Source organism: Armigeres subalbatus, chromosome 2, assembly GCF_024139115.2.
Source record: "Armigeres subalbatus isolate Guangzhou_Male chromosome 2, GZ_Asu_2, whole genome shotgun sequence".
Classification (NCBI taxonomy): Eukaryota; Metazoa; Arthropoda; class Insecta; order Diptera; family Culicidae; genus Armigeres; species Armigeres subalbatus.
Window position 1 is genome coordinate 221,440,555 of NC_085140.1, and position 22,311 is coordinate 221,462,865.

The 22,311-nt window shown below is 36.1% G+C and overlaps 2 protein-coding genes across 6 annotated transcripts in view; one reads left to right on the forward strand and one right to left on the reverse strand.

The window, feature by feature from the left end:
• Nucleotides 1–22,311, reverse strand: part of LOC134211702 (coiled-coil domain-containing protein AGAP005037) — a 107,268-nt gene that overhangs the window by 63,549 nt on the left and 21,408 nt on the right. For all 5 annotated transcript variants that reach the window (XM_062688846.1, XM_062688844.1, XM_062688845.1 and 2 more), the window contains exons 9-11: nucleotides 2,680–2,758; nucleotides 300–392; nucleotides 35–152 (exon numbers count right to left, since the gene is read on the reverse strand). In XM_062688846.1, coding sequence (XP_062544830.1) covers nucleotides 35–152; nucleotides 300–392; nucleotides 2,680–2,758 — 290 coding nt within the window. The remainder of the gene's footprint in view (nucleotides 1–34; nucleotides 153–299; nucleotides 393–2,679; nucleotides 2,759–22,311) is intronic.
• Nucleotides 4,940–22,293, forward strand: LOC134211704 (uncharacterized). The gene is made up of 6 exons (XM_062688848.1): nucleotides 4,940–5,426; nucleotides 14,461–14,608; nucleotides 20,660–20,753; nucleotides 20,844–20,964; nucleotides 21,022–21,246; nucleotides 21,329–22,293. The coding sequence occupies exons 1-6, from the start codon at nucleotides 5,160–5,162 to the stop codon at nucleotides 22,094–22,096; spliced, it is 1,623 nt and encodes a 540-aa protein (XP_062544832.1). The 5' UTR covers nucleotides 4,940–5,159; the 3' UTR covers nucleotides 22,097–22,293.

Below are 22,311 nucleotides of genomic sequence, written 5' to 3' on the forward strand. Positions count from 1 at the left end.
TTTTTCAACTTTCTTTTATTAACAGATGACTTACCCCTGTTCCTCATCAATAATTGACGTTACTGCATTTCCACGAGCACTATACTGGCTATAATAGGGCTCCTCATATGCTCTGTTGTTGCCGCTTCGTTCTGGCGAGCTCATGTATCCGTCTATAAAATAAAATAGCGTGAATGTATTTGATAGTCTATCTAAGAAAGCAACGGAAACGAAAGCCTTTCACAATGCACATTCAAAGTGTGCATGACAAACTTATTTGAAATTTTAAGATTTTCTGCCGAATACTATTGTAGCTTTACCTGGAATGCTATAAAGTTGATCTGGTGAATATGGAAACGATGGTCCAATACTTCCCTTTGATCCATATGATCGGATTGGCTTTGAGGGTAGGCCTAAAAAACAAGCAAACACTTTAAATTTCTTTTGTTCCCAAAATAGATTGAAAATCAGTTAACTCATTGGAAAAATATGATTTTGTTATATAGCGGCATTCAACAAACTCTTCATAAAAAGATATATTTCATAAAAAAGAAAATAATCCAGAAACAAAATAGTGTGAAAGAACGTTCTACACGTTTCTAACATTTTGACATTATATTTTGATTAAATAAATATGGAAATTTGTTTAATCAAAATTTGTAATTTGAATAAGAAATAGCATCATGAAAATCTTGTTATATACATAAAAATGAATTTCTGTCTGTCTGACCCTTATAGACTACTGAACCGATAAGCGTGAAAATGTGTATGCAGAGGTATAAGGGGCCGGGGAAGGTTCTTAAGATGGTTCGAGACCCATGCCACATTTGGAACGGGGGGCCCCTATACAAATGGAACACAATTTTCTTCATAACTCGATTATGAATCAAGCAAATGGAACCAAATCTGGCATGTGGAGGTTTTGGAAGGGAAGATATGTTTCTGTGGTGGTTTGAAACTCCTCTCCTATCTGGACAGGGGGGCTCCCATACACATGAAACAAAAATTTCTGCAGAACTCAATTTTAGGCAAAACGATGTTCGTCGGGTCTTTCAAATGACATTTTGGTTACACGAATATGAGCCGAATCACAGAAGCTTAATAGTGCGGGTCTTTTAAAAAAATAAATGTTTTTGATTTAAGTAAAAATGTCGAATATCTTCATTGGCATTACATTCTCCTGGTATATTGCTGACTCGCAGCTTAGTGTGCGTTAAGCTGTCCACAGTTATTAACTGCGAAATTTCTAAGCCAAGTTACCATTTTTGCATTTGTGTATTATATGTAGGGAAGTCGAGAAACCCGAAAATTTCCTAGACCAGACCGGGAATCGAACCCAGCCACCCTCAGCATGGTATTTCTTTATAGCCGCGCATTTCACCGCACGACTAAGGAGGGGCTCCTCGTATCGAATAATATGGAGCGTGTGATAGAAGGGGGATTAAGGGAATGAAATTTGGAAAAAAAAAGTTTGGTATATTAAACAAACAAACATTACGGAATTGGCGAATCGGTGCAACTAAGTACATATGTATCGCTTTTCACTTTCTTAGAACCAAATTTTCATTTTATGTAGCATAACGTAAACACTATAGGGCACTGCACGGACTGTATTGTCTCTTTCTCACTGCAAAGAAAATTAGGCCAGTAAACGTCAAATTTCATGAAGAACGAAAGAGAAAGAGATTTGTCCGTGCAGTGAAATTATAATTCAGTGAAAGTAAAGAAAAACGAAGAAAGTCACGATTTTTTTATACGAAATCGAATATACAATTTTCAAATTTTCTGCCTGTATATAAAGATAACTTAAGAGAATGTTTGTGCAAAATGAATTCGTGTCAAGCCAATCATATACTTCGGAATTGAGACAACTCAATTAGTATTGACTAATCGAAATGATTCAAAATGAATTAAATCTCTACAGCTGAACTGATGTAGGGAAAATGAAAATCAACACATGACAGTCTTCTCACTGCCTCTTGTCGCATTGGCACGTGTCTATGCACGATTCATTTCGCCTGCTTCTAAATCGAACAATTTGCAATCAACGGAGATGAAGCAAAACACATGCCCGCTGCAAACGTTACGTGAACCCGCCAAGCTGAACAAGATCGATAACATTTAATAACAAAATTAGATCAACCATCTGCGATCATTATAGTATGGGAAGGTAATTTCAAAACGCGCAAAACGCTCGTTTTTTAACTGCACGCGGCTCGACCACGCGTGGAGCTCGCTCTTGATGAATGGAACCGCGACGCACGAGCGTGTGCCTTGATCATGACTTCATATTTTCAATCGCAAGTGTCAACCTACCTCCAAGTGTTTTAATTTATTGGTCAATCTTGTGCTGCAGTGTTCATAGTCAAGGGAGACTGATGGAGGCGTGGAATGCAAGTGACAAAACTTCTCTGGTTGGTACTAGATTCCGAATGCTCAAGGCTATTAGATACTGTAGAAACTACAGTACTGTAAATAATAACTAAGTTATGCCATAATAAAGGTAAATAAAATTCAATTTTGTGTTTCACATGGTGACTATTACGTGAGCCATACAAATAAGAAAGAAAAGCCGTATTTTAGTCATTCTAAGTCGTTGGTACAATGACCAATTTTCAACTACATTTAACTCATTGTCATCTAGACTGTATGAACCTACAACCTGTATAAAGTACAAGTAGATGCGAAAAATTGACTTACCAGTTGTGCTCTTGTTTCTATCTGAATACATTCCTCTGGGCAAAGTTTGTGCTCCTAAATAGTAGGGGGCTTTTCCAGTCTGAAATAAAATATAAGAAAGTAGTTATAATAAAAAGTATTACAATCTTTTGACTTATATTTAAAAGTATAAATTATATTTCAAAACCAATTTCATTACAAATAAAAATGATCCGTTGAATTTGGCAGTTTGTGTACATTTTTTCTTACTAAGGATTCAAAGGCATAGTCGGCAAATATAATAAAGTTTTAAAAGGATTTTTAATAGCAAGCAACGGAAGGTTAATGTTAATGTTAAAAACCAGAAAGTGTGAAAACCAAAAACATGGAATAGAAAGCGAATCTCCTCGATACTATTTTTGCAAGTGTGCTTGCTTGTTAACAAAATTTATTGGCAATTTTTATATGAGAATTTTGGGCCAAGCAACGTTGAAACATTAACATGAAAGAGTAATCCGGTAGAGACATTCGTTATCCTTCAAACTGCTCTGATAAATACATCCCTTCACTTTTTGTTCGATATAATTTCTTACGCTTATGAAAAAACTACTACGACATTGAACCTTCAAAATTGGAAGCATGTTGACGGTTACTCGCCGCAACCGCTTACTCATCGATAAAAAACCTAATCGTCAAACATGACCTTCTGCATTCGGAACAACCAAAAACATGCTCCTATCATGCTATAGTAACTATAGTCTGCACCAAACTAGTAGCAAAATATCAGAATTTAGATTAATTATGAATGTATTGAATTTTGAATATATGATTGATCAGTCTCACTTAAATGGAACATGAAATAACATTTTGGTTACACGAATATGAGCCGAATCACAGAAGCTTAATAGTGCTATTGTTTGGCTAACAAAAAGTCGAATATAACAACTGAATAGCCGATGCAAATAAATAGCAAAAAAATGCCTGTCACACCACTTGCGATTTTTGACATCAACCCAAATCATACTTTTAATTCCCGTCATCATATGATAAATTGTTTCTCAATGAATGCAACACGGCCCATTCATCAGATATCTCTGAAAACTGTAATGCAACCCGACTCTAGTTCACACCACACATCATTTTTATTATTATTGTTGGAAAATGGGAGAACGTGAGATATTCTCGCAACAATGGTGTGTCGAGCCAAAAAATCAGGTTTGTTTATTGTTTTCGTTGAATTCTATGGGCTTTTTTTTTAATAAATCCCGGGGTGTAAGTCTGCAAAATGCGCATTAAATCGACTAATCGTGGAGACGCATGGTATCAAAAAGCGCAGGCCCCATTAAGATTTCTTATAATTAGAAAAAAATAATACAATTTTCCAAGACAAACCCGTATCATGATGAACTTCCCATCACATTCGCAATTCTCGTGATATTGTCAACCCATTAGTTTGTATTGTTGAAATCATTGAATGACCCATAATTTTTCCAATACCAAACCAGCTAATCATGACTGACACTCCCTCCCAATTGGTGCATATCATATGTATAATTTATTACAGAAGGCACTAAAAACCATAAACATACAAAAAGGTAACACTATGGGTTTCAGGGCCTTCCAAAAAAGTTTGTTTTTGGTTCCCACCATAGCTTTCAGTCTACTTAGTATACGAGAAAGGCAATGATTTCGTATCTAACAATCTATGTGCAAAAACGCTTCATATTTCCGTTCGGTGTGTTTAAGAAGTGCTTCATTTGTTTGTTCTTTATGAAACTGTAAAAAACAAATCCTTAAGGTGGACGTATCGACAATAGGGGTAATTATTTATGAATACTAGGTAAATAGCCTCCTTTCTTGTGTATTGCAAAAACTAGACTGGATTAACTAGAATGCATATATGCAAACCATGTAGAATGCATAGTCCTCTTCTTCTAAATAAGAGTATGCGGTTAAGCAAAAGTCTACCTATATTTTTATGGGAACTAACAGTCGAATCCAGATAGAACCTTCTACTTTTATCAATGCTAAAGAAACAAAATTTTCATGTAGAACGTATTTTATCTTAGAATATTTATTCGATTATTTCATCTAAATAGTCATATCATTCATATTCTCGTAGTCCGTCAAAATTATCTTCAACTGATAACGGACTAAAATTGAGGATCTCTGCTTCATTTCATCTCGCAGCAGTTACCGAACCGATGCGATGTGTGGTCGGCTTTAATGTTCCACTACTCCTTGTGAGCCGGGCATAAAACACACCGTTTACCATTTCTTTCCACGCCAGGGGAACAAACCTCGGCTCAGGTTGGTGAATCAGTCGCACACGTCGATTCGCTCCTTGCAGACATACTTCAAAGCCGCTGGAAAAGCGCGAACAACGGACCCCGCGTATTATGCGCCCGTGGATAGACTATCAAAATACAATAAAAGTGTAGTCTAGAGTGTACCCGTGTGTGCCCCGCGAGTGAAACCAGTTCTTCTTTGATGAAATAATAATAACAGTCGTTATTTACATAATGTTGCCTTACCATCGGAAAACAGCAATAGCGCTTGTTTTTGTGTTACAAAGTGCACTCTTATGGCGGTCAAATGCAACGTTAGAATTGGCGCAATCGAATCAAAAGGAACATGCCGCCAACAAACGATCATCAGTGTTCCACGACAATCTGTTTCCATCAAATGCCAAGCCATCCTTAGGGTTTTCCGTGCTCGGCGAAGATAAACTGTTGGATACCAGTGATTTGCTAAATACACAATATTACACCGATATTCAAAATACTGATGTAAGTAATTGAGCATGTAGGATCATACTAGTAAACTAGTGAGATGCCGGTAAAAGCCCAGAAGTGATTACAAAAAAAATCAGATTAATCAGTCTAGCCGTGTAGCGGTAGTGATTCCTTGTTCGTATTACCGTTCAGCCTGAAAAGTTATTTCCATAATTTCATGCACTGTTCAGCACACAAAATGTTTTTTTTTTAAATTGTAGTGCATGCACAGTACAGTACATACTTTATTTAAAAGGCTCAAGGCTGTTGAGCATAAAAAAGACGTTTATGTATTTTTGAATTCAATAATCTTGAGTTTGGTGACTGGAGTAATTTTCGAATGTGCTATTCTTTTAGAGTGATGGTAAATTAAAATAAATTGAGATTCGTTTTAATTTATCAACACTCTTGGTAAGAATAGCGGAAACGATTATTTCTGCCTCGCTATTTGCATTAGTAAGAAGGGACTAAATAAATAAAAACCTATATTAGTTCATCTAGGCCCTAGCGGTAGTGTTTCCTTTCTCACGCATTATAAAATGTGATGAGAGAAACACGAGAAAGGTAAAAATATCACTTCAGGGAGATAAATTATCTTATCTCCATCAATTCATATTTGAGGGGGTCAAATGCAAAGGGGTGTAAGTGACAAAAAGTTAGTTTTGAGAAAAATGGGCGCAAAGTTTTTCAATATTTTTTCGCTCCATACAAATTGTATGGAGATTCAAAAAAATTATAATTTTCTATGAATTTTCACATTTCTTATGAACATCGTAGAAACTATATCAACATATTGCCGCAAAGCTCGAGAATCAAAGCATTTTTTGCTGTAGCCAACTCAATTTTGACAAAAATGTCACTTATACCCCTCTGCTTCTAACCCCCTCATTTATTGGATTTTTGTTTATGCATTGAAGCAATCCCCTAAAAAATCAATGGCGAAAAAAGTAGCAGCCCGTTACACAGTGGGAAAAAACGTTTATGATGCGACAAAGTAATATTTTACTCAGGAACGCACAATGATCTGACTCCATACACAGGGACGGCCAAAACTACCAAAACATGATTTGGCAAATTGTATACTTATTGATCTTATTAAAAAGTAAATAAGCTTTTTATGTTTATGCGCACTGATTCAAAACTAATTTGAAAATGGTTTTCATTGTTGTTAGAGGCGTCAAAGTTGTCCTAGTGAAAAATGTGGAAAAAGTTGTTTTCCAAAAATGCGTAAAAAACACATATCTACACCGTATGATATGCTTTATTTTATTAGCTACTTTAATAGTCATACTAAAACCTTCCCATGGCACATTTTACATTCATACAAAAAGCTTTTGTTGTTTTTAACCACTTGATTGAAAATTTGAATTTTGACAATGAGTCTTCTGTCGCCGCATGTCGCCACAACTTTACATGTATACCATGTTTCAGGGAGCGTCGAGAAAGTTTGCACATTTCCAAATCTATTTTATATCTATTTCAAGGTAATGTCTGATAAGAAAAGACAAAAAGAGCACTGATGTTTGAAAAGTCATGGTGCTCAATCCTTATATGAAAGAAAATCGCTTCTGGAGCATTTCCGTAGAACAACCCAAAATTCTATAAAATAGTTTAGAGGTTCCGACTGAGCGATTTTTGAAAAAAGCTGTTTTTGCACTTATAGTCATATGTTGGCTATATTCGCCACATTTTAATCACTTTTTTAATCGTCTAATATTTTTTTATTTTTCTTTGGACCATAATGAGTATCCTACATGGTCAGTTGGAATTATGCAGTGATATGGCCTCTAGAATCAATTCAATGTCATAAAAATGCATTTTTGCGGCAATTTTCACAGAAATTTACCTCGCGTCCGTAAAATAGATTTTTCTCACGCAGTATTTTTTATAAATAAAGTTTTCGTGAAAACAGATCGAAAAAATATTATATCAGCCGCGATATTAAAGGTTTAGTAAACCCTTAAAACCATGATTTTTTGCTAGTCTATTAAAATTCAACAATATTTTGGTGGATATTTGAACAATTTTAAGAAGAGAAATAAATATTTAAAAAAAACCAAAAAAATATTTTCCTTGAATTCAATTTTTTTGGTCGGCAGAGCCCCAACATCCCCTAAAACGTGCTAAATGTTATTTTAAAACATTTTATTCTCTCTGTGTGTTGTGTTGAAATTAGTTTTGGCCAAATTTCGTCTTTTTCCGACCATTGGGGAACGTAACGAGATTGATCAATACATATTTTAACCTAGAAAACCTAACAATGCCCATTTTAACCTGATAACTTTGGTTCTACAATTTTTGGACATTTTAGTTTTGTGGTTCGGTTGTGGGCAGCCTTGAAATTCTGGCTAATAATGAATAATAACATATGAAATCTACCTAGTTTCAAAGAAAAAGAGTATTTTATTAGAAACTTAAGATAGGTCAAAAATAGCACTTTAGGAAGTTCGATTTAACTTTTTTCATCAATTTACATATATTGCATTCGTTTATATACATCGCAGGCAAAAAAATATATATTTTTTTAATTTTGCCTCCCTATGAAAATAAATGATAATTTGTCAACAACTTCGGAAGGCATTGTCTAAAAGTTCCAATTTTAAATGGCAACCAATAAGACTGAACTCGAATGCAACTTGTTGCGTGTAAATCGGTCAACGCTTAGTTCCAAAAAACGCACATACAATGGTTAGATGCACCAAAAAAAATCTTATTCTTCTTCTTCATCTTCTTCATTGGCATTACATCCCCCACTGGAACATTGCCACCTCGCAGCTTCATTAAGTACTTCCACAGTTATTAACTGCGAGGTTTCTAAGCCAAATTACTATTCTGCATTCGTATATCATGGCTAACACGATGATACTTTTATGTCCAGGGAAGTCGAGACAATTTCCAAGCCGAAAATTGCCTAGACCGGCACCGGGAATCGAACCCAGCCACCCTCATCATGGTCTTGCTTTGTGGCCGCGCATAAAACTTATTATTACAATAAATTATGACTGAATAATTCTAAGAAATGTTCGTTGATAAACTCAGTGATATTGAACGATTTGTCAATAAAAAGAGGTTGCCCATAACCGAACCAATAAAGGTGCCCACAACCGAATTTAGCAACGTTTCAGAAAAGTGATGAAAAAAAGGTTCGAGCTAAAATTTTGAAACCGAACCACCTCCCCTACTTTTTACAAGTTGCAAAGTGTCTCAACGAAAAGTGTTGCAGACCAGATCACAGCAATCTTCTGACCGTTTGCTATGGGATTATTAAATAAACCATATTAGAGATTATTTTTTGTGTGAAAAAATCTGGAATGTGCCTGTTATGCGAATAAATATCAGGATAGGACAACACAAGTGGGATTTGATTTTTAGGTTTCTAGAACAAAGCATAGTATTGTATCAGTTTTTTCTTAAACACGAGATACTTTTAAGCTGGAAGAAAATTAAAATCGTCAAAATTCGGCATGGAGCTCTTATGCGTAACTGGGCAGTATATATCGGCTACAACTGTGAAAAAATCTTCCAAAAAGGATTGTTTACAAAATACTTCAGAAGTTCTTCATATCGATAATTTTCGAGATCTTGACTATTCCGGAAGAAGTTGTGGGCAAAGATACTGTCCGATTCTCACTCTGGATGCACGAAAAGAGATAGTGTGGTTAAGCAAAACAGAATAAAATTGAACCCTGGGAAGATTACATACATGTTTTTGTTATTATTGTTATCTATTTTCATTAAAAACATTAATTGAATTTCAAAAAAAAAATATGTGAGAGGTGTGGGCGGCGGATTTAAAAAATGCTGCTTCATTAATAGGGAAGGGATATCTGAATTTGTGACAAAATGATACGATGAGAGAGGAGGCGCTTGAAAATGGGTAAAAATATGCTACGTCATTTATGGACGTTCGCTAATGCTAAATACTAAAAAGTGTGTCTCATATTCAAACATCACCTCAGTTGGTTGAGCTTAGTCGATTGGTATATGACACTAGACACTATGTATCTTCGAACCTTTTATCAAAAGTTCGGTTTTGAAGTGATTCTATATTTATCCTATACTGCCGTTTACCGCAAGTCAGTCTCATCTGTACATGGCGTCCATATAAAGATGGGACTGACTTGCGGTTAGCGACAGTATAGTGTATTTCTAATAAAAAATAGATTTTGCTCCAACACGTTCAATAGATTCTGTCTCATGTCTTTCGAAAATTTGAAGTGATTTGGATAAAACCTGACTGAGCACAAACTACTTCAAGTTTATATGCACATTAGTTAATGGAAAAGCGCTACCATTATAACGAAAGTTTAAACTCCCCACACTAATTTCATACAAACTTGAAACGTTTTGTGCTCAATCAGTATGTATCCAAATCAGCTTAAATTTTCGGAGGTTACTCGCAACATGAGCGAGAATCAATTGAAGCGTGGTGGGGAAGAAAAATGATTTTTTGAACCACCCTTACTCCTATAGTTTTGAAAACGAACAACTCTGTATAACTGTTGGGCCCTTGGACTGATTTCATCTAGGTTTTGCACACATGTTCTCTATGCTGAAGAGAGGATTAGACATAGGAAAGTGTGGGACTATTCAACCGAATTTTGAACCTTCATTTTTATTCCTCAGAAGACGGTTATAGGTACCTTTTTCAAAACCTTATTATCGTGATTTTTTAAATAATTTTAAGTTCATCACATGGTATAGATGCCAAAGAAAACAGATTTTCTATTATTTTGAACATCAGAAAGGTTCAAATGTATCAAACATTAGAAATGTAATTGGCAATCATTTGGAGATGGCGCGACGATTATTGTAATGTGACTAGACCAGACAATTTCTGAACCAAATTGATAGTGATTCGAATACCGATAAATACAGTACCAAATGAGCTTCATATAGAACACCAATCAACACTAAGGATAATTAAAGTTAATGACATAACAGCTCCAAAAAAGTGAACATGTTTTGCACGGTGCTTTCGCATTTGTACAACGATGTCAAGGATATTGAGATGGAAAAAATGCACTTGCACCGCGTGCACCCGTCCGCTGTCGTTATTTTTCCATACAACTGTTGCCCGTTGTTTGCTGCCACTTCGCGTGGCCTTGCCAAAGAAAAGTTACATAATGAAATCTGGAATCACCGCCAGGTGACAGCTTTTACTTAAACTCTTTTATATAATGGATTGGTTATATTGCCTACCAATAAAATCAACCATTGATAGTAAATTAGCGTGCATAGCATTAAAATCAAGTTGAAAGCCATTTGGAGCGCAGAGTAGACACCAGATTTAATCAATAGCGAAAATATTACTAGACTTTTTTTTTGCTTTACACTGCGCGAGACCGGTATTTATTTACATCATACCAAGTGTAAGACTATACATTCGATCCAAGTATAGAACAGACCTTTCTAGAAAATTTTCATGAGATATTAATTTTGTATTATTGATGTCTGATTGAGGAAAAAATTCAGTATTCATGTGTTGCCAAAAGGGAAAGGGAGTGTATTCCAATAGCCCATTGAATCATAGCTACTTCGGCGTAATGAAACTGTAAAAAAAAGAGTTTATACCTAGACTTTATTGATTGCGACAATGTTGAAACATGTATGTCCTTTCAGTCATCATGAATAATATAAACAACTTTTCGAAAATTCGACCAAAATTTTAAAACATAATTTTTATCTGAATTTGGGTTTTTTTTTGTGGGGCCAATGTTAGACATAGTGCAGTGTAACGAGCCTGGATTAAAAACAAAGAGACGCAATACTCTTACCTTTAACAACCTTGTGCTCGATTGGAACAACCGATTTGATAGCAAATGCGCTGTTCCAATTTTGACACTTCATCTCTTTGTTATGAGTGCAGCCTCTTTAGTGCAGTGTACTATCAGACAAAGTTAAAGAGGAAGCATAGTGCTAGAGGTCAACCATAAAACACATTTCGGAGTTCAGCCTCTGAAATGAGTTCTTGTCTGAATACTAAGTAATAATGAAATTTACCCGTAATGCTGGGTAGGCACCTTTACTTCGCTAAGTCGGTGGCGTCTCGTTAAGTAAGTACTACATCAGCACTTCCTTCCTCTCCCTAGTTACGTTGAAGATGGGCGTGGCCAGGAGTAGTAATCCTCATGCTTTTGTTATTTTTGTTTAAGACTGGGATCAGGAACCACTCCCCTTCTTGATTTCTGATAGCATTCTAGATAAGGATCTCAAAAGTAAAACATGAGTATCACTAGTGTCCAATCTTTATTTAGGGGGAATGACGACTTTGGCAGGTTTTGTTCTATTATTGGCAGGAGGTTTTTTTTTATGACAGTCTAGGCTCAAATTTGGCCTAAACATTCTTTGCATATCAAAGAATATTGTGGCAAAATTTCATAAAATTTGGTCGACAAAAACCCCCCTGCCAATAATAGAACAAAACCTGCCAAAGCCGTCTTTCCCCCTATTACTGATTTTCGGCAAAATATTTACCGTATCTCAGCAACTGAAATGTTACTTTTACTGAGATCACTGTCGTATTTCAAGCATTTTTTTCTTTTTTTTTAAAGACCGCGATCGGATGAAACGATCATCCTTGTAAAACACGAAGTGCGCTCACCTCAAAACTCGTCAATCAACTGAAGACCAACATTTGCAGATCCATCATCCAACGGCGCATCGCTATCTCAAAACCGCACTCACACAAGCATACACGTATCATTCATTAAATTATTTGGTCCACTTACCATATATACATTCATTATTTTCTGCACATTCAGGATCATACACGCATTCTACTACATGATGATCTCACATCTGTTTGGAAACGCATATGGTTCACACATACACAATTACATCCTGTAAGTCCTCGCATAATGAAGGCACGGAATTGTGGTTTCATGAAGAGTAGGGTGGTTCCAAAAATACATTATTCAAGAAATGATTCAATTCAATAAACTCATTTATTTTAATAATCATTCTCTTTAACTAAATGATACATTTCATAATATATTAAATGTCTACTATAATCACCACATCCTTTCCCATCTCTACTCTTCTTCAAATGAAATCAAACATGTCTCTGCATCAACCATGACAAATTAATAGAATAGCCGCTAGTAAAATCAAATCCTGAATTCAAGCAAATTTCCAAAACAACACTTAAACCAAGATCCAACATACAAATACAACCTCAAAATTCAAAACCAATAATCGAATGAATTACCCAACCGCTATCTAAAATCAATCATTTGAATTACACATCGCGAGTGCAAGCAACATTCAAATCTAACAATCAAATCCTCGAATTTACTATCCAAATCCAATACTTATGTCCTACAAATAAATACCAAAATATGATTCACGATCAAAGTCAAATATCAAAATTCAAAACAGCATCTGAATACTCCACTTGAATCCAATATCCAAAATCAAAATCATGAAAATCATGAAAATAATAAAAAAAATGCTGATATCTCGTCGAAAAAAAAAGTGTGCAGAGCGGAAAAGCTGGAAGCGAATTGGCTGAGGCAGAAAAACGCTCTTTCTCAGCGCAATGCAAACAAAAACACGTGGACCGATTCCGGAAACACCCAACAAGAACGGAGAAGAGAACCGGTATCCGTGTCTAAGAAGAATAGATCCTCGCCTGACGAAATATCAGTAGCCATGAGAAACAAAAGAAACGCTTTGCTAAAACGCATGACTTCGCACAGCAAAAATAGACCGGCTACTTCAACAGAAGGCAGATGGTCCTGGTAGAGGCTGGCGAGGAAGGATATTTGAAGGTCTGGCGAATCATAAGCACAGCTCCCGAACGGAAGGACTTCGCCGCCGATGTACCGAAAAGCCAAAAAACTAACAAGGCTCCGGGACTGGAAGGTCTTGAAAACAGCGATCCAAGCAAACATGGATATATTTCGTACCACGTTGCAGAAGTGCATTGACGAAGGAAGCGGCAAAAACTAGTACTGCCACCAAAGCCGGATAAGCCACCCGGGGACACTTCGGCATACAGACCTATTTGTCTGCTAGACAAGGTTGGAAAGCTCTTGGAGAAGGTTATCGGGCCTGCAGTTTGGATTCCGGAAGAGCAGATCCACAGCCGCTATCAGAATAGTCGTTGAAGGAGCCAAGAAGCAAAAGTAATTGCTACGCAAGTTACCTTAAATGTGAAAAATGCGTTCAACAGTGCTAGTAAGGAAGTAAAAGCTATTTATCTACACAAAATGAGGGTCCCTGGATATTTCTTGAATAAGAGCTACTTCGAGAATCGGACGCTTGTTTACAAAACACTTGAGGAACTGAAGAGAATAGGCATAACAGCGGGTGTTCCTCAAGGCTCCATCCTGGGACCGACGTTTTGGAATGAGATGTACGACGGGTGATTGCTACTTTAAGTACGTTGGGCATAATAAACTTGCAGTACAACAGCCGAGCTCTCGGTAATTTTTTTTTACCGAAAATCGGCGTTTCTTTATCGAAATTTCGTCATAATTTTACCGAGATCTCGGTAACTATTACCGGTGAGTCGGTAAAGTTTACCGAAATCTCGGTAAAAGTTAGATTCTCGGCCATCCGTAAATTTCGAATTTTAAGTGTGTGGATGACCTGCTAATTCTCCTTCTTATAAATTCAGCTATGTTCGCTGTATGCATATTCATCGTCATTCTATATTTCGAAAACTGTTCAAACGGTATTCACGATTCCGAAACATGTAACAATACATATAAAATTTCTTAATAAAATAACGAAAAATTCAAATGTGCGGTCCATAATTTGTAGCGCAATGAATATGGAATATGCTATTAGGCTATGCTTACAATAGAACTCATTGATCACCGATCTAAAAAAAAGCAATAATCGAAAGCGTAATTAAACGATTTGCGAATTATGACACAGAGCATGACGCCAAAAAAAATAACAAAATGATCCGAAGAGGAACAATATTATTGCCGCTTGTGTTGCCTGTTGTCTACCCAAGTTGTATAATAGTCTCGAAATGATGTACATTAAAAACCGTGCCGCATTGCAAAGTTTTCGCTTTTCTTTTCCTCCCCTACAGAGCAAGTGCAGCGTTGATAAGTTCGCATTTAACCATGAGGGCACGGTAACCTATGAACACGATTTGCCGGCATTGCAGCAGTTCACCCTATGCGCATGGATGCGTTTTACAAATCACACCGGCGACCATACCATCATTACCTATGCAGGTGAGTAAGCACTTTTTTTTTCAACCAATGGTGAAATTTGAAACAATGAGATCGAAGTTGATTAATTCGAAACTGGTGCATATATTTAACCAGTTAATGTGTTGGGATCCGCAGAATCTATAGAATAAGATAGGTTGAATGAATGAGGAGCTGCGACATGTTGTACAATCTGCTAGCGGACTGGATCTTGACAACTTTCTCACATACTTTTTCATTTGGTATAAATCCGCTCAAAATTTCATTATAATGGAGAATGATGGGAACATCGGTTTTACCAATTTTAGGAGTTAAATTAGTTACTCTATATGAACCTTTTTTTTTCAAAGGGAAATTGTATCTTTGAAAACTAAACTAAAATGGAATGATCAGCAAAAATAAACTCATATGCAATCATAGGCAACACACTAAAGAGATCATCTGAAACGAATACTCGAATACTTAAATATGTTACGTATGGATCCCAATTTCGAAATTCCACAGGAAATAAATTCGTCAAGCCTAATAGACACCAACGGAAGTTTTCAAGGAAAGTATGGACTTGCGATTTTCAACATCGTATCAAATTTCAACGACCAACGATGCGTAAACTATACAGCCTCTCACATGATCGAAGTTCGAATTTCTTGTCATACAAAAATGTCTTGGTTGGTATTTTGTGACCACCGGACCAAGAAACGAAAAATAAAATCAAATTGTTCTGATATAAAAATGATTTGGTTTATGTTCGTATCCGCATAACTTGAAACAGCTTGATGGATTTTCTTCATTTCTTCAGCAATTTTGTTCGTAATAATCTCCGACGTGTTTATTCTATTATTAGGATAATTTCTCATGAAGAAAGTTACAGGTAAAATTGTAAAAATCAACCAGAATTAAGATTTGTATGGAAAATTTGAATGGGTAGTTTTCAACGCGCATTTGCGCCTACTATGCAGGGCATCGTCTGCCGGATCAGCCAGTCAACAAATAAAACATATTGTTGAATCATGATTTTTTTGTTCTTCCTTATGTCTGGTGTTCAAGGTTTCACCCAGTCAGTGTGTTAAAAGGTCTCTAGCTAGTAGTTTCGAAAATAAGGTATCAACCGAAAACAAGGGCAATATGTATAAAAGCAGGTTCTCTGCTCCCACTACTCTTGAATTTAATAATATACTAACTCACCGTCATCATGCAGTGAAGCCATCTGTGTGGATGCTCCGAGAGCTCCTTGCATCATAGGTTTTTACCAAATCGTTTCAATCTTTCTAGAAACATTACGCGTTTCATGTTATGATCTTGAATCGTTTTCGATGCTTAGCTGGTTTACTATAAGCAGTACCTACCTGCACTATAATCATTGCAGCTTATTTGCGCTCGCGCGTCGCACATATTTTCGTTCATTGGCGTAATATTAGCCGCAGTGGCGTTGCTCTAACCTCAATCAACCTGTGCACCTATTATGAATTGGTGTGCGGAAATGCATAGAATAGCTAGATTTTGATTAGCTTAAATGACTCTGATAATTTTGCTTTGCATTTGGACTGGATCAAATTATCTAAATTTTCATTTCTTTTATCGGTGAACAGGTCAAAAGTGAGGTTACGCGACCCCACTGATTAGGCGCCAGATAATTTATAGGGGAACGGTTCGGCACTTCATCACATAGCTCCCATTTCCATCCTATCAAAAGCAAAGCTGTGAAAAGGAATTTGATTGTCTTTTTTTTTTCATTTTTGTGATTTTTTCAACAGTGAGCACTAGGCCTCTTCATGTTTTCAAAAAGTATCAAAAATTCAACCGGTCAATCCAGAATCACAATTCATATGCTAAAATAAGCATTCTGTAAAATTTTCAGCCAATTCGGATAAAATTTCGAGGTGACTCAAGTCGATTTAGTGTTTTTGGTCTACATATTTTCAATTTTGAAAAAAATCTAACAAGAGATCTAAACAACGAAAACCATCGCAACAACCTCTATATGGAAGATTTTGGTGTGCTCTACAAGTCTTGTGAACATTGCGATTCGTTCCGTTTATCTTTTGACCATGTTAAAGTGATTTTCAAGCTTAAAAGTGCATAAAAACACTGTTTTCACTAAAAGCCGTTTTTCTACAAAATTCTTGAATTTATGACAAATCATTGCTAATTTAAAATATTTATTTTCCCCTTTTTTCTCTGGACATTTGAGTAATATAATTTCTAATGTCCAATTTACCGTTAAATTCTGAAAAATCAGAAGCTGAACATTTGTCATAAATTTGCACGTTGGGATTTCGTCAAACAAGTTGTTCGAACAAAGAAGTTTTAATTTCACTTGTTACTACGGCGCACTAAATGGTAAAAGCATACAGACATATGGTGGAATGAACCAAATTTGGAAGTCGTTTGTTGTAAGCATCAAATGTCATATAATTTGTTTTATGTTTTGATCGAATACTTTGTTTAAGGAAATCCTAGCGTGCAAATTTATGACAAATGTTCAGCTTCTGATTTTTCAGAATTTAACGATAAATCAAACATTAGCAATTATAATACTCAAATGTCCAGGGAAAAAAGAGGAAAGTAAATATAATAAATTAGCAATGATTTGTCATAAATTCAAGAATTTTGTAGAACAACGACTTTACGGGGGAAGAGTGTTTTTATGCACTTTAAAGCTTGAAAACCATTTTAACATGGCCAAAAAGTGAACGGAACGAATCGTAATGTTCACAAGACTTGTAGAGCACACCAAAATCTTCCATATAGAGGTTGTTGTGATGGTTTTCGGTGTTTAGATCTCTTGTTAGATTTTTTTCAAAATTGAAAATAGACCAAAAACACTAAATCGACTTGAGCCACCTCGAAATTTTATCCGAATTAGCTGAAAATTTGACAGAAGGCTTATTTTAGCATATGAATTGTGATTCTGAATTGACCGGTTGAATTTTTGATACTTTTTGAAAACATGAAGGGGTCTAGTGAGCACGCATGTTAGCAAAAAGAAGCGACAAGATTGATGCTGTATTTTTCTGTTTTGCGAAGAGATCAATAAATGTTCAGTGAGATGGAAAATGGAACAGTTCCCCTATCTCATATTGTTTTATCGTACAAATTATTTTATTATAAATTTTAATTGTATTTTTATTCTACTGTTAAAACACTTATGTTCAATGGCGCCGCCAGAGCAGTGACGGGAAATGTAAAAAAAATGTCATTGGATTACAATTACTAATTTGCTAATAACTTTTCTCAGAAGTTATTAATAATTCGGATTTTTCTATTAACAAATAATGCTTAGAAGATCCTAGAACTTTGTCGAACAGATCACTGTTCTAAAAAAAAGTCTAAGCCATGAGAGCGAAATTTAAAAAATGTCATGGATTGCCATGACAATTATGTCATTTGACACTAATTCGGCTCTCACGCCGCCTATATCAGATTTAGAGCAATGGCCTATTAGAGTCCTTTGAGGGCTACATGTTTATATAAAAAAAACATAATTGTAAATAATGTGTGAAAAAAGTTATTAGCAAATTAGTCCCATGACATCGAAATGACATTTCCCGTCACTGCGACAGAGTTCTGGTAATCGTGGGGCTCCAGCAAGTATGGCGCAACGGGTTCATTCATAATTTAGCGTCAGCTGTAAGAACTTTAAAGACAGAATAAGTCTAACACAGAAGTAAAACGAAACCCAGTTCTGGCTCTGGAATTGAGCCTGCATACCAAAAATAGGAGAAATTCTTTGGAATTTCGTCGAAATTTCCCTTAGGATTTCTATCAGAACTTTCTCCAGGAGTACAGGAAATGTATAATTTCTATATCCATTTGGAAATTCCTTTAGACTTTACTCAAAAATTCTTGTAGGAATGCTTCGAAAAGAACTATAAGTGTTTCCTTCGAGAATTTATTAAAAAAATGTTTTAGTACTTCCATTCAAAACTATTTCGTTCTTCAATAAATTTCCGGAAGATTTCCTGCAAGGATTCCGGAAAAATCCTTAAAGAATGTGTTGTGGTTATTCTTAAGGAATTCCTGAACATAATTCCGCAGGATTTCATAGAGTTTCCAAAGGATTCCTCGGACGAACTTTCGAAGAAATTTCTAGACAGGAGGATTTTCTAAAAGTATTCCTAAAGGAATTTCTGAGAGAATAGCTGAAGAGATTTTTAAAAGAATTCTTTAATTTTGATTCCTATTAGGAAATTCGAATGAATTCTCAAAGGAATTTATGATTTTTCCAGAATTCCATCGGGTATTACTTCAGGATTTCATACAGGAAATTATTAAAAAATTGCTCCAAGAATTCTTTCGGGTGCTTTCAACCAAACCAAAAATGATTTCAAAAATTCTTTAAAAATGAAATAATTTATATTTTTTACATTGCACTAGTCCCCTATTCGACTACTCTTTTACTCTAGTTTGGTATTTTTCATCAATCGTTTGTTTGGAAGGCTAATTTGCCTCCCTGACACGTTACGGAGCCGAAATCATGTTTTAATGTTTATTAAAATGTTTCATAATTCTTATACAATAAGGTTAGTTTTAAGGAATCGAAAGACTTGCGATTTGCTCGAGGTTAGGAAATACAATAATGCAGTAGAAAAGGAAGGAAGTTTAGGGTGCTTAAATTATTACGATGCTGATGTTCAGGTAGTTGTCATTCCTGATGGAACAAACAAACATTTTCTTTGGAGACAACATCGAGAGGAAGACATACGAACTAGACTAACGACATACATTGAAATGGACAACAAGAGGAAGACATTCATGATGGGGTTCTGGGGTTCGACAGGCAAGGGGAAGGGTGGACTATGATTACAGTCTCACATCAGCAACTTTCAAAAATTGATGTATAAGGGACATGTACCCGACATCAAGGCCTGTTAGCACTACCCTAATAGGCTTCGGGTGTTTTCCTTGGACACTGAGATGTTTAATTGGCGCAGATCTAGGGCCACGATTTCCTCGCACGCCCAAATCGTGATCAATATCCTGATAATCTTCCCTGCAAACACAGAGATTGCCTTCCAAGAGCCCCACCCTGAAAAGATGTGCATTTAAAGTGTAGTGATTTGACATTAGACGACACATGGGTCGAATGAAGTCTTGTCCCATATTCATTTTCTCTTCGACACCTGCGAGCGAATTGAATGCAGCTACCTACCCAACTCACCATTTGTCCATTTCTGTTACCAGCTGATAGAGGTCTCCTGACGAACTAATGTGAAAAAATCTTCGAAGGTGATTTGACAAAGTTTCGTAAATATTATGTCACTTATGCTTAACTTATGTTGTTTTGTTTTAATCACAATAAAACAAACTACCACAATAATATCGTTGCGATATTTTCTAAAGGTCAGTCCTATTGTTGCGGTATCGCCTGTATTTCTTATGGAGAATGATACCACAACAATAGTACCTTAGCACTACCGCAATAATAAGCTCAAAGAACGCATTTTTTAAGGAAAAATGTTGATTGTTGTTTATTTTGAATGGAATATCGTAGAACAAAAGGTTTTCTAGAGGTTAATTGGAAGAGTTTTAGCAGATCCACAATTCCGGATCCACGATGCTATTATATTCAGCATGGACTATTTTAACACTACCGCAACATTAGGTCATACCACAACGATAGGACATTTTACCCAACATTGGAAATTGATCACATTTTGTTGTCATTTTATTTCATTACACAAAGGTAGATGTACTGAAGTGAGGGTGCGATTCGACAATGTCCTTGAGGGTCAACAAAGAAGATTATTATAAAACTTTCTCTTAAATAAGATAAAAAAATACTTGAATTGATCACCAAATTATTGAATAGTTCTAGACCAACATTTGAAAATGGCGTAACAGCCATATATATAGCTATATATGTAGACGAAGAATCAGGAAGAATAAATTTTGATTGTCACGCTCTTTTAAAATGTTGGTCTAGAATTATAGATCGAGTATAATTATTCATAGTTACATCTAAAGCTAAAGATTCGGATACCGCCGTACGTCAACGAGTATTGTTTCAAATTTGTTATTCAGATAACTAGTAAATTTCAGCGAATATTCTAATCAAACTATCCTCAATTACAGTTCCCGAGGAGTCCAGAGAAATTCAGTTGTGGATAGCCAATGCTCGTGGTATGAGTTTCATTAGTTTAGCTGTGCATGGTCAATCCCTTTTCAGGTATTAAACATATAATTGGAATGGATATTAAAATCAGAATTTAAATATCGATGAAACAAAACAATCATCAATTCAATTTATTTTTTTTAGATTAAACTATCCATTCCGAATGAGACAGTGGCATCACGCGTGCGCTTCATGGAATGGAAAAACAGGTGAATGGCAACTATGGGTTAAATCGGAAAGAGTTGGACGAGGATTCCACAATAGAGTAAGCGAAGGGTTCCCAGATACAAGATCCTTCCTAATTTGACAATGTATTTTCTAGCTAGTGGACTATGAAATTAAACCCCATGGTAAACTATACTCTGGAGGCCAATCAATAACTGGTCTAACAGATACTGACCTGCACTTCGAGTTAACTATGGTCCAACTGTACAAGGTCGCACTGAGCGCCGGAAAAGCACATCGCGATCACAAACATCACCATGTTCACCATTTCGATCACCACGGAGGAGAGGTAACACCGGCACCACCAGTGCCGGCTCAACCGGTGAGTACTTCCCTTATTCAAGAAGTTATGTTTCAATAGCTCTGAAAATATTGCGTCTTATCTATTGTGTATTTCGTTCTAGACCGTCAGTCCACCTACGAACCCACTTTTAGCCAACGGTCAAATTCCGACAAACGTAAAGATTAACTTAGCTAACGCACAAAACCAACAAAATCCTGGAAATTTAGGTATCCCGGTGAAAGGTTTACCTTCTCAGCTAATTGGTGGGTTCGTTCCATCTGATACTGCCACAATCAATACACAATTCAAGAGTGGTCAATTCCACATTGGTGGTCGAAATTTACAACAGCAATTGGCCATTGGAAACATTCTAGGCCAATTGAAAACTAATATTGCCAGTACAAAACCAATCCAGAGCGAAGTAGTATTTCCAGATGCGTTATCAAAGCGAACGTCTACATCTTATATTGATCTAAACAACCCAGCGAATGTACAAATTATTGACGATTCTCGTACGAAGAACATTTTCAAACGTGAAACCAGCGATTCAGACGACAAAAAACTGCAAAAACGTGGTTTAGTTCTGTTGAAGGACGGTACCATAGTGGACGATGGAGGAAAAGGCAGTGAATACATTTTCGATGGACTAGCGGAGTTCGGTTTGCCCGATTTCAAGAATAAGCTTGGCAAGGAAACTGATATCGAAAGCGAAATTCGGGAACATGACCGCGAACCAGCCGAAGGAGAGGTTAAAGCCGTGATGAACCTGTGTTCAAAATGCGACGACGAACCATTCGCCGGAGCCATTGTATTTGCATGGAAGAATCTACGACCAAACTTGGATCACGCGTTACGAGCGAAGGCTTCCCTGGTTTGTGGACAATTTTAACGAAGTGTACAAATGAGTCAAAACGAATAAGAATACTCACTAAACAATATGTTCTAATAATGCATTTTTTATGTATAACATACCGATCGGGAAACACGATTCTCAATCATAAGCGATCCTCGATGTTGTGCATTACGGAATGCAAGCTTTAATTGTATATATCGGATCTGTTATTCAATAAACAACGACAAAGATAACAGCATATTTGAAAAATA